This window comes from Dreissena polymorpha, chromosome 4 (genome assembly GCF_020536995.1).
Source record: "Dreissena polymorpha isolate Duluth1 chromosome 4, UMN_Dpol_1.0, whole genome shotgun sequence".
NCBI lineage: Eukaryota > Metazoa > Mollusca > Bivalvia > Myida > Dreissenidae > Dreissena > Dreissena polymorpha.
Window position 1 is genome coordinate 74,385,541 of NC_068358.1, and position 13,852 is coordinate 74,399,392.

At 33.2% G+C, this 13,852-nt stretch overlaps 1 protein-coding gene across 2 annotated transcripts; it reads left to right on the forward strand.

The window, feature by feature from the left end:
• The first annotated feature begins 9,539 nt into the window (after positions 1–9,539).
• LOC127880302 (uncharacterized) lies at positions 9,540–13,578 on the forward strand. Of its 2 annotated transcripts, none has more exons than XM_052427667.1 (6): positions 9,540–9,702; positions 9,884–10,146; positions 10,988–11,111; positions 12,072–12,168; positions 12,637–12,768; positions 13,201–13,578. In XM_052427667.1, the coding sequence occupies exons 4-6, from the start codon at positions 12,100–12,102 to the stop codon at positions 13,411–13,413; spliced, it is 414 nt and encodes a 137-aa protein (XP_052283627.1). In that variant the 5' UTR covers positions 9,540–9,702; positions 9,884–10,146; positions 10,988–11,111; positions 12,072–12,099; the 3' UTR covers positions 13,414–13,578. The 2 variants fall into 2 exon arrangements, with proteins under 2 accessions (XP_052283627.1, XP_052283626.1); XM_052427666.1 differs by having other exon boundaries at positions 10,994–11,111.
• The last annotated feature ends 274 nt before the right edge of the window (positions 13,579–13,852 follow it).

Genomic DNA, 13,852 nt, shown 5'->3' on the forward strand with positions numbered 1-13,852 from the left:
AATATATCGTCAGAATAATTCATCGTTTTCATAGGTGTTTCTTTCGTACAGGTATCTTATTTCGTTTCAACTAAATTTTCTAAAAATAAATACTGTCGACGTATTGTCACTGAAGCATTTCAAGCATACAGCAGGAACGTTGAAGGTTCATAAACACTTACATTTACAGCATCTTATAAAAGTGTTGAGTAAATAACCTTAACTTCATTGACGTTGCCAATAAATAAAGCTGTTGCCAAGAGAGTGCAGATGGTATAATTTGAAAAGTGGATTGAAATATTCATTGCCGTTATCCCTGCATGCATGAGGAAACTGGTGCTTATTCAGTTCCCCACTTATGCTTGGAAAGTCGTCGAAGACTGGAGTTATTTACAAAGTTCATAATAACTTCATTGAATCCAATGAAAAATGGGAAGTAACTGCGCGTGGACCAGTTTATGGATATGAGAAACACATAAAAGGGTTTGAACGGCATGTGAATCGCCTTGTTAATACACCATTTCTACCGTCCAAGCCCTCCTTTTGCCAAGTTTCTGCACCCCGCCAGAGGGCACTATAGATAGAGTTTATGCAATAATATACGAATTAATCTTGTCCTCTTCCGCTGATATGCAATCTTATCTACAACCGACTTACGAAAACCGTATCATATGTACCATATGTACCTACCGCGGACGTACCATACATACTTCCGTTAGCCACATTTGGGTTTCTTGTCAGCTTCCGGGGATCATGTCATTCCCTTTCTAGCCTTATAAAAGGCATTTTCGTGATCCTATTCTTATAAACTCTGACTAACATCATGTTGAAATATCTTTCTTCCGTAGGATTAGTTTCTTTGCTAAATTTTAATTTAATAACATGACAATGTTAATATGCATAACCAATATCGTATAGAACAACGCCGGCAAAGTTCTTCTTCCCGTATTTTCATCAGAGTGCTACAATACTCACTTCGGGGAATATCTATTTCCGTTAATAATCCTTAGTTTCTTTGATCAATTCACTAAGTTCACTTCGAAGGACTAGTTGCTCTTTTCATGAAGCTCATTTCGAAAACTGTTAGATCTTTAAATAGCCAAAACAAAAATAACTTGCAAAACCGGTTTGTTTGCTCATACGATTTAACATGGAGTACTAATAACACCTTATTAAGGGCTTTTTTTAAAATTTTAATTGCAGACTTGAATCGCTATCGTTTGGTTAGCGTCAATATTACGAAAATTGAAATCATTAATATTGTATTGTTAAATATATTTGAATTTATATGTTTGAAATATTGATTCTTTTGCAAAAAATGTTACAATATATTTATATGGGTCCGAGAAGCAATATTTAAGAGCCCTCCGCGTTGAATTTAAATTAACACTTTGCAGCCAAGAATATATATATACTCTATTCGGCTACAGGTTGAACGAATTTTGCCTTGTATTGCCATGCATCTTCATTTGTGGATATTTCGATTACTGTTTCAAATGTTTGGGATTCATAACCATGATATTTTATTCAAGTTGATAAACGACCGATATGCATAGGAAGTAAGTCTCCGCAAGAGATATTTAGCGGGGCATTCGATGCGTATCAGATTGTTCTCGGAAAAGAAAATAGTGTGATTGTGTTTTTATGTCCCCCACCACTATAGTGGGGGACATATTGTTTTTGCCCTGTCTGTTGGTTGGTTGGTTTGTGTGTTTGTTTGCTCCAACTTAAACATTTTGCCATAACTTTTGCAATATTGAAGATAGCCACTTCATATTTGGCATGCATGTGTATCACATGGAGCTACACATTTTGATTGGTGAATGTCAATGTCAAGGTCATCCTTTAAGGTCAAAGGTCAAATATATAGCTTCAAAGCGGCGCAGTAGGGGACGTAGTGTTTCTGACAAACACATATCTTGATTTTAGATTATTATCAAATTCGCAGTCATTGAAAATACATTTTTGCAATTGTGGATGCGCCGCACCTCTTGAAAATATTTATTTATCTGACAACTATTAACTGACAATCGATAATCTACCAAAATCCTCTCAATACCAGGGTGCAGGATAACGTGACTACTTGATTCACAATTAAAAGTTAATGGATGTTAACAAAACAGGAATGTTGTAATTTTCTGAACGTAACTTTGGTAAACATTTTTTTCTTAAGAATTTCAACAAGTGCATGCAAGACAGTATTTTTATTTTGCTTATGGCAATGTGAAATACATCAAAATTACTTTATTTAATAATCGTGTGGTCTTGGACAATCATTCGATGTAACGCATTTCATGTACACGGTTATGCTGCAAGCAACGGGAATTGTTGGCACCGATTTCAGACGTATTTTATGATATATTATTAAATTTTAATATATCGACATTAACTGCAATACAAACTGTCCTTTATGCACTAAATATTTTTGCTAATATATTTCAATAACTTGAGATATTTACAACAACAAAAGTAAAGTTCTTAATGGTGTTTTTTCATTCTGTCCAGCCCGTTTGTAAACAGCTGTGAACCCCATTCCATCCTGCACCGTGTATACACGATACGAATATTTTGGACGAAAGGAATATCAATTAAAGCTTTCCGTTTTCTACAAGTTAGATGCAACACAAGCAAAACACTTTACTCATTAACCATGCATCACATATAACACATCCACTTTGTAAAATAACAACACTGGGTATATATTCTTATGTATTTATTTAGTTTTGAAGAACGATTATGTTTCCAAAGATCTGTGTGTGTAACGTGAATGACACCCTAAACTCAGCCACTGCACAATTCACACGATTTTGTAAACTACTGGAGCAGCGATAATGTATTGTTTTCTATGCATTTACATTATACAAAGAGTTTTTAAAAACTTTGGTTCAGGCAAATGGAGCTATTTTGTCGACATCACCAATCAGTTGTTTATACAATTAAGGGCAGCCAATATGTCATCACGAAACGTATCGTATGTTAATGGTTGAAGAATGCCCCCAAATTTAAGTGGTTTATAGAGGCACGTGGAACGATTGGAACAAACGCCTTCCTGAGTCCACCTGGATTGTTTGTATTTGGTTCTACAGCATAACGAAATCATTATTTTTAAATGCTGAATGAGTTAGTGTGATATTTATTTATGTTGAATGAGTAGACAAGAATTTTCACAATGTGTTTTTATGATTTATAGATCTCCACGCCACATGTCGATTTGCATCAACGCTTTTGATTGTGATTGTATTACCATACATGATTAACACACAACCTGTGATATTTTCTTTCTCAACTTCATTATTTTTTCAACACAAACACTGGCCTACATTGAAATCCCACATCGATATTTTAAGTTATCATGAACTGATGGTTCCATTTTTCTGTTGTGATGAAATTTGCACAAATGAAGTCCGTACTTCGTATTCCAAATGAATATATCTTAACAGTTCTTATTCCAATTAAGGTTCCTACTCATGGTTTGCTGTGGTTGTTCTGCCCGAACCTCGCTTCAATTAGCCCCTATCATACGAAAAGTTCAGGCTTGTTTACTGAACCCCTTCATCTAATTTCGGCTGTATGCCAATGTGCTTATTATATTTAATATTAATATTTTCATGTTCGTATGAATGTTTTCTTAAGATTATGAATGTTAAGGGCATTTGAAGGAAACACTCACTGTGTTGAATAGATGGTGGCCGAAGGAACATGTGTTCTTAAATGTTAGTATTGGATAATACATAAGATTTTGTTGATACAGAGATGCAAAACAAGCTAAGGCGACGGCAATATCATATTGTTATTTACATTAGACATCTAAGCTCAAACATTTAGTGCACATCTTGCAAATAAAAAACAATTCGCAATTTTGATTCGTTAGTTTTTTGGTCAATATAAAGAATACTTAAGCTTTTGGAAACTTTATTTTCCTGGAAAATGTCAGTTCGGGACAATATTTATAGTCAGAGACAGACACTAGTGTAATGGGTAAAATCACAAGAAATCTTAGTTATTTACAATTGGTGCAAATAAACTTCGCCCGATTTTTCCATCCTATGAGATCTTGATGCGCACAAGTAATAGTAAGGTACATACTTTGAGGGGTCATTAAGGAGTTCATTACCAATATGTAAGTGTCATTGACGGAATGATTTACTTACTTTATTATTTTTCTTATGCTCACATTGTCATCTAAACAACCAACGCATGCTTGTTTTATATAGAAGTTAATTGTTGTTACAGCATGTACAAGACAGCACATTATGTATTGTATACTTGATATATTATTTTGTAACTTTGCAATTGCATATTAAATAATACAGTTTAGCACAACTATGTGAATATGCCCTTTGTTTGGACATGTTGTTATTGCCATTGACAAGTAGGACTTCAAAGTATACTTATAAATAAGCAAGTGGTATGGACATTGTTTTGACACCCTTGTAGTGAACACAATACACTGTCTGCTTTCTTATGCTCCACGTTTCCTCATCTAAAGCATCGTTGCATTACTTCTTTGCCACACATTGAATATGGTTTCACGGCAATTCACTAAATGAGTGCATTTGCTAAATTCCGTTGTGGTGTAGCACCACTTAAAATAGAAACTGGACGATATCAAGGAATTAAACCAAATGAACGTTTTTGTTATAACTGTGTAAACCTAGTGGAAGACGAATATCATGTACTTATGTCATGTAATCTCTACGCAGATATTAGAGAAAAGTTGTTCAAAAAGATATTTGAAATAAATCCGGATTTCACTGAGTATAGTGATGATAACAAATTTTGTAACATATTATCTAATGACGAAATCGCTAAATACAGCTTGTCATGATATACTAGTCACCAGACAAGATACCTTGTATAGATAGGGAATATTTTGTAAATATGTGATGCTTATTGTACTAGCGTGTTTTTTGTTTTATGTCACATAATAAACACACGATTTTTATAATATCATGTTTTACAGCGTTTTATCATCATATATGTCATAACAGTTGTAAGTATATATATATAGGTGTGTCTCTCATAACTCATACTGAGTGGTTTTGTACATGTCTTTTATTTTTACCATATTTTTAAATGTGTATCTGTAATACTATGTACGAAAGTGAGACGTTAATAAACTTTATCACATGCTATACCCTGTTTCCCATGTCATACAACCATTACATATTTTTGTAAATTACACCTGTGTAATACAACATTTTTTTGCGTTTTCATTTGCTTAGTTTTCGTTTATTGAATAATCGCATTTTGCTATTTTGCTGAAATGACGTTGCAACGTCAAATGACGTCACGAAATGTAAACAACATTCGGGATTTATCATTATGTTTGCGTAGATATTTATTTAATATGCTCATTTAAAAGCATGTGATAACAAAGATCTGATACTCGTTGTCATATCATACCATATTTTATCAAACTCGTCCAGGAAATTCGTTAGTAAGCTCGCCAAAGGCTCGCTTACTAACAAAATTCCTGAACTCGTTTAATAAAATATGGTATGATATAACAACTCGTGCCAGATCCTATATATATGTCTTTCGTCTGTCTGTCTGTTTGTCTGTCTGTCTGTCTAAAGGTTTTCTAGCTCGAGGGATGATATGAAGTTGGTGATCTGAGTATTGTACGTGTCATACAAAAACATATTTAAAATAAAACGCGTTTGTTCGTTGACCTTATGTTAAACCATTTAAAAAAATACTATTTACTGGGTAGTTTGCACAACTACGGTTTAGAGATTTATTATGTCAATCTCGTAATAAATTATGAAGCTTATACGTTGCAAGCGATGCCATGGTGTCATGAACTTACATTGCAAGCATAGAATTAGTTTGTGTGATCATACAAGACAAGTAATTAAGAACACAGGATGAATAATAAGCTGTTATGGTATAGTATCAACAAGACTTTAACGGCATTTTTAAAGTGTTGTTTTCCTTTTAACTTACCTTTTTGGGTGTAAATCAATATTTAAGCACTGGAGTTCTGCCATAGGTACTTGGCTTATAAATGGCATATAATCTCAAATAAGATTAAATCATACATACATTTGGAAACGTCTTACTGCAGTAAGCCTGTTATACATCTAGCCGGTATTTTGAAGCTCGCGCATCAGTTTTATCGTTTTCTTAATATACAATTTCGTTTTCCATATACTTTATCTTTCCCAGTTCTAACATCATTTTTTTAGAATAAGTTTAAGTTCCATAAACAATCAGATCATAGAAATTTTTAGAACAAATACATTAAATGGGGTTTATTTTTATTGTACAAACTACGTAAACGTTTACGATCTATTTAATTGGCTATTCTATAACAGAAACTCTATTTAATATTGTTTTCATGATATTTTGAATTTACAAATCTATGAAAATTCCACCATATGCGCAATGTTTAAATGTTCTTCGACAGTTATACTAGAATGAACAATAGCGTAATTTACGTTACAAATGCAATTTTTGAAGGACATCTTTATATGTTAAGTTTTTGATGACATATTCAAAAACTATGTTAACATCTATTTTTATCTATATAACAATCTATACCAATGCAGAACATTTTAGTCACAGGAATATTGATATTTTTATAAGTGCTGTAGGTACTTTTCAAGATGACTGGTCCACATTCATTTCGAAAATAATTCTTCTGAAGGGAACAGCTTAATTCTCTGTAGTACTGATTTTTTTTTTGGTAGACTACACAAATCATGTAAACATAATGAAACTTCACTTAAGCTATAGAAGAAGCAAATAAAAAATTCGACACGCAAATATTTGTTCATGTTTTCATGCATTACACTGAGGACCAGCAATAGCTTTGCTTCTTTCCTATGATGTGAACGCGTTCTAGTACATAATGATTGCAAATAACAATCGTTCGCTTTGTAGGCAGGAATAATCCGATAAAACAACATAACGATCATTACACTTTTATTTCCTGACCTTAAACATACGACATTATAGAGAACCAATGACATTTTTTAATTGAACAAAATTAATGTTCATCGATTCATATATCATTTTAACTAATTGTTGATGTTAGTTACTTGTGAGTAAACATTTATCTGTGGTTTCTCTGATGTGTTGTTATTACAACAAATTGAGCGAACGAATTAATTAAATCATATCGTCCACAATGTTGATAAACAATGCGATGTTTTTATCTTCTTAAAATATTTTCCATTAAAATTAAGAGTATGACGCTGTTTTATTTGTCAAATGTAATAATGTTTAAGCATTTCTAGAATAAATACTTACTCTTCAAAAACCATCATGTCTTTGTGTAAATCCTTAGCGTCATTGCTTCTGCTTTGTTTGCTTTTTTACACGTACATTGAAATAATTGAATTCAATGAATACTACACCGTGATCAATTCTTATTAAAAAACGCTTTTTATTTCATGCATATGATCCATTGCCTACATACTAACGGACAATACATATAGCATCACACATTAAATATAAACTAGGTTGATCCGTATAGGTGACATATCGGCTCCATCGTCTATAATGCATTTTAACAAAATGTTTAATACAGATAAATGACATTTAGCCTGAATCAATGTTTACATGTGTTTTTTTACTGCATGGTGAATGATGAAGTTACAACGATAAAAAGAAAATTAGTTTGACATTTTTATAATCAATGCTATAGTTTTTTGTCAATGTCACCTAATGAATGAGCAGATATTTTGCTATTTATCCATTAATTTATTTTACACTTTAACAAAAATTATTTGTATTAATGCAAGCTGCATCGCCGTTGCATTTGATTTACCGTAATTACTCTAAGCTTTCGGACAATTGAAAATAAAAATATTAGTTCGTGTCTGAAAATTTAGATACGAAAATATTCAAAAAGTACGAGTGTCCGAAAATTTAGAGACACAAATGTTATGGTTGTTTGTCAATTATTATAATGAAATAAACCCAATTTATAAATGTGCGATAATTGTATTGTGTTGTACTGTCCTTTTTCTGCTCTAAATAAAATACAAATTGGCTTATTTGCAATTTGCATTACCTGAAATGGTATATAAAAACGTCATATAAAACAACTATATTGCTTCCTGCATACGAAAGTCTTTCAAATGCTGTTGGGTGAGATCATTGTTTTTTTACAGGTATACATTGTAATCTACCCAATACCGCACTTGTAATGGTCAATTGCCCTCAGGGCATTCTATGCCTGGTTTTATGACCTTAATCCGGTTGTAAAAACCGATGATCAAAGGGCCCAGATAATCGAAAACAGGGCTGATATCTAGTAAACTAGCGCTCTAAAATATGCTGTCCGAAAATATAGTCACGAACAATAATTATTTTGGCTAAAAAAGGGGGTGTCCGAAAACATACAGTGTTATTTTAGTAAGAGGTTATGTTAAATTAATATAATTTAATGATGTGTTTCTAAAATTGCATTCACATTTTCTAACCGTATGTTTTTCTCCTCATATTTGATGTAGAAGCTTTAAACTTAGCTTTAATTAAAGTGATCATAGGTATTTGTTAAAACTGCGAATAATATTCATTCCATGGTCTTTTTTGACGATGCAACTGGATAAGCTATTGTCTTATATTCCAAATTCTGATTTTCCCTTGTTTAAAAGTCGTGATATTATTATTACATAGAATTATGGGTTCCTTTATTGGAACGAGTGAGTGTATATATACACATGTTATTACGTCAAATGCTTATTCAAACGCTGTCTTCGTCACTCATGGACATTAAGATAACCACATCGCTCCAATTCGTCAATTCATAGCTCTACCATGAGTGGTTCATTTGCCCTGCGAACAGTGAACGTTGATAAGGGTAGCCCCACATCGGATTGAGTCGGATGAATTGGTAACACTGATATGATGAAGGCGATAAGGTGGCGATAGACTAGTTCAATATTGAATTTTCAAATCGTCTGAATCTCACATTGTTGCACAATTATTTATTAAAAAACATTGATGAGTTATGATGATAGATATGAATTTATTGCATAGAACGTTAGCAATTTTATTTTATAAACATCATTAGTAAAAATATAATGTAATGCAAAAATAATGTAATATATAGTTTGCTGTTGACCGACTTCTGTTTATCGTATTTGCAGACAGCAGTTCGCGCAATCTTTATATATCTATATCTATTATATATATATATATACAATTCTCCCAAAAATGTTCTCCCGAAAATTAATTTTGACTATGAGTAAAAAGTTATTTTTAAGAGTGTGCTTATAATAAATTATCGGACAATTGTGTGGTTCGCGCGTCATTAACCATTTTAAAACCCCGCTGTTTTACTTCAATTATCACAAGGCAGTGATCTCAGCTTTATAATGTGTTTATGCTTAATTTCGTGTCGCACGTGTTGTTCTGTATTGTTAAGGTATTTGGTCACTGAAGGACTAGCGGACGTAAACAAGAATGTCACTCATTATTATGCTTCTGGAGCTTTTTAATTCCTATATTTGCATGCATTTTTCAAATTTCACGTGTGCTACTACAATTACGAATGCATGGACAGATAACATGTTAACCCGAATCATAAGTGATGAGTTGAACATGTTCTTATAAATACAAACACTTAGAGGGCACTTAACCTCCAGTGTATAACATCATAACATTAAGTAAATTACGCTGACGTTATGGCGGATACTATTTATTGTGCAGTTCTTATTGTTTTCCTTGTGTACGATTCGAATTGTGAAAGTATTGAAAGGAGAGAGGGTAATCTAAATTGATATCATTTCGCATTAAACAACAGGATAGTAGTGTGGGCATTTATTTATGTGAAAAACGCGTCCAATATTCAGTATTGCATCAGTCGTTTGTTCGTTTTTTGTAATGTGTTTGTTGTTTTGTTCTTAATTAGTGGAGAAACAATAATTAATCTGGTTCTTGTTTCTAGTTCCATCTGTTTCAAACGGGCGAATTGTTGGAACAGTCGGGTCGCATCATATTGTTGAGGCATCCGGTTTAGCTGCTAGTAAAAAACACCCAGGTTTACTGTATACTCATAACGACCACGGTTATGACGCGGAAATCTTCGTCATCACCACGACCGGACACCGACAATCCACCATCACATTGGCGGGAATCACTCACAACGACTTTGAAGATATTCTCTTGGCCCATGCGCTGCCGGAAGCGCTGATGATTGTTTATACATAGGTAAATATTTGTAGCTGAAATATGTACAATGACCAACGACATCAATTATGATTTAATAAAACCATAAAAGCAATTAAAGATTCACATGTTTCAACAGACAGTGTCCATAGATTTATACAGAACAGAACACAATAGAATAGTTTATTTTTTACTAAAGCATGTGAAGCTCATCTTCGTTAACATAGATATAAAATATAAGCATGCGTTTAACACAAAACGCGCAACATATCGAAGAAAAGTTAATCTAAATAAACGGAAAATAAACATATTTCGTGAACATATTTTGTGAGAATGTCACATGGATGAGGTATTACATAGCGATCATAAAATGATAGTAGTTTTACAATTTAAGTAATAATTGCATAGTTCTGACCTTATTTACTTTGTAAAAAAATAATATTTTTAACTACATATAGGTGCCATGTTTTCTTTTTAAAAAGCATTTCGACTAAACATTGCTAGCTTTCTTAATACAGTTTTGTTTAAACTATTAAGTAGTTAAATTAACTTGAACTTACATCAATTAAAGTTATTTAAAATATGATGCTTTGCAGTGTACGTTCCAAAAGATTACACTATTGTAGCATGTATTGAAACCTCCATTGGGAGAGGGTCAGTAACATGCTTTCAAGATTCTTGCTGTTAATAGTACACGATTATATATCGCACGCCTGAACCAAATGCCAGTCTTTATCTAAATTTATTTACTATTGATAATAACAACAGTGCGTTAATTACCATATCCAATTCAGTCCACAAAGAACAGTTCATCTGCATAAATGAAACAACATTTTAAAGAAAGTGGTAATCATATAAATTATGTCGCTGAACATACCTGTAGCTGCAGGCGACATTGGCAACGCTGGTGGCCATGCAAGAAACAACGTGTATCGAATCCGAGAGCCGAGCGATCTCCGACATGACACGACCATCCACGTCGCAGATGGTGACAAACTAGAGTTTAAGTATGAGACTTTACGTATGTCGTATTTAAAGTGATATTATGGGCATTTTTTACTGTTGAATTGAGCTGAAAAGAATTAACAGGTCAAACGAGTAAGTTAAAGTGTGGTTACTGACCAATTATATGCAACTCATCTTGCTACCAGTTGTTTATAAAAATATATTTTATATTATATATTTTACGTGACCCACCCAGTCCTGTAAGCCGAAATGATCCGTAAAACAAAATGGTGTCTTTGTGTCGTATAAACGAATCTGCATAAATTTAGGTTCACATTGTACATGCGTGATCAGTTGTCAAACGAAAGTACGGTTGATATTCAAATGCATTATTTTTCTCTTTCCGAAATATTGTTTTAGTATGTTGATGCTGCATTAACAATTATAAGTGTATATGAAGTGAAAACAACAAAAATATACAACGGTTGCGATAGACAAATATAAACTGTTAGATGCCCATACTATCACTTTAACATTTATTACGGCACATCTTAATACTGAAATACGAAGTGAAATCGCTAAACAAAAAATCTAGTTTAAGTTAACTGTAAATTTTATATCTATTTAACTAGTATATATCATGGGCCCTAGCGTAGAAAAACGTTATTCCTATACATAACCAAGTCCTAATTTTAGGTTTTAAGCGTAACTTAAATGTGGCGTAAATTCTTGGCTAATAAAGATCCTGGCTTCTTTGTGACCACGATATTTTAATAGATATTGAGGATTCTACGTTAAATAACTTTATCGGCTTCATAGTTTTGTATGAGATACATCTATGCTGAGACAGAAATGTAAAATTCTATTTCACCGTCAAGTTGTGTAAAAACAGATTAAGGAAACGAAGGTAGTCCTACGTTACGTTAAACACAGAATGATTGAAGTATAAAACTGATTTAAAGTTAATATATGTATATGAACAGGCATAAACTATAATGTATCTAGAATTGTATTTATTACAGATGGAACGAAACAGATTGTGAGACGTTAATGGTGGACCCAAATGCAAACCTTTACATTATATCAAAGGCACCTAATGGACGAGGTATCATTGCACAGGTGAGGCTTTTTTTCTGAAATAATTATGTGTACCGTAATCACTATAACAAACACTCATCGATACACAAAATTTGCATATGCATGAAATAATTATTCGTTTTAATAATGTACATGTCGTCTTGCTGTTTAAAGATAAGAATGTAAAATAAAAAAAATATATGCGTATAATTCTATTTGTATGACCAAACATGGTTGATACATGTTTGTGTCTTCATATTATATGCATTATATTATTAAAGTCATGATTGATATCTCCTTGTTCATAAATAATATGAATTTATATGACATACGTAATTTGCATCAAATGAAATGCAAACAATGTCGCACCAGGTAATGTTGAACTTATGTTGATATTTCTGGCCATATGGGCATCTTTTGCTTGCGTTATCCCCTTTTTCCTTGCTATCTGATCTTGCACGGATTGTCAAATGACAGCTGTCTCACTCATGTTGTCTTGTCCACAAACAGCTGCCTAATTCAGCCTGGGGAACGGGTACCAGAGTGGCGATTTCTTCGACCGCACAACTGAACATTGACTCTACCCATAATGACCCCGTGGGAGGTGATATTTCACCCTCAGGAAATAGGGTTCTCATACAGGTCAGTATGATGAATAAGTAAAAACAAGTATATTATATAAATTGCAAACTATCATATAAGTTATATATATGTCTGATATACCACAGCGATGTATATTAAACTTTAGTGGATGACATCATTTCAATGGCTCGACCGACTTACTATCTACCACTTAATTATACATTACGTAAGCTGGACAACATTTACATATTAGTGTGTATGAAGGTACCATATTAGTGGAGGTACATGGGATTAGTTTTCGTTCTGAAGTCAATAATACCAGAATGTAACTTTCAAATATATCAAAGGTATCTTTTAACTCGTAAAACAACAGTGTTAAACAATACCGTGCATTATATAGTATCAATGCCGTGGAGTAATGTATGGTCAAAGTTAACGAGCACCTGATTAAACAAAATGTTTTCAAACTATATTAGAGTTACATATGTCTAGGCTCAGGAGAGCGTGTACTATTGGGACGTCATGGCCGAACACGACTATCTTAGCGTACTGCAGACCCCGGGGGTCAAGCTACCTTACATTCGGGAACCCAAGGCTCAGAGCATCTGCTGGAGCGCTGATGAACATGGTTATTACACCCTTGGGGAAGGAAAGGACCAGCCACTGTATCTATACACATTGACAGAGACGCCTATTGTGGGATAAACCTCGCATCTGTTTTCCCATGATGCAACGGCACAACATCGCCACCAATTACATTATAAAAGCACCATTACAGATTCGCATCAATATTTTGACTTGATATATATTCTAGACCGGTATTAATGCCATGTTAATATGTAATTATAATAAAAATGTGAACGAATCGTTTATCACCTTGAATGTTATCTGGGTGTGATACAAAATTAAATGACCCTACAAACTATAGCAGCGACAGAAACTTTACAAGAGCATATGAAAGCGATGCTATGGTATTTATACGATACTTTTTTAATGATAAAGTGCTTTTTTAATATGCTCAAAACTTAAGTAGAAAGTTAACGTTTTGTTTAGAGAAACAATTGGAAATTGTTACTGCCATGTGCCTGTCGTCGATTGTGTTAAAGCGACTCAAATAAAATCAGTGTTACATGTAACGTAAGAA

Coding starts and splice junctions, on each gene's coding strand:
- LOC127880302 (XM_052427667.1), top strand. CDS start 12,100: ATGGTGGACCCAAATGCAAACCTTTACATTATATCAAAGGCACCTAAT. Junction 12,169..12,636: donor GACGAGGTATCATTGCACAG/GTGAGGCTTTTT, acceptor GTCCACAAACAG/CTGCCTAATTCAGCCTGGGG. Junction 12,769..13,200: donor GAAATAGGGTTCTCATACAG/GTCAGTATGATG, acceptor ACATATGTCTAG/GCTCAGGAGAGCGTGTACTA.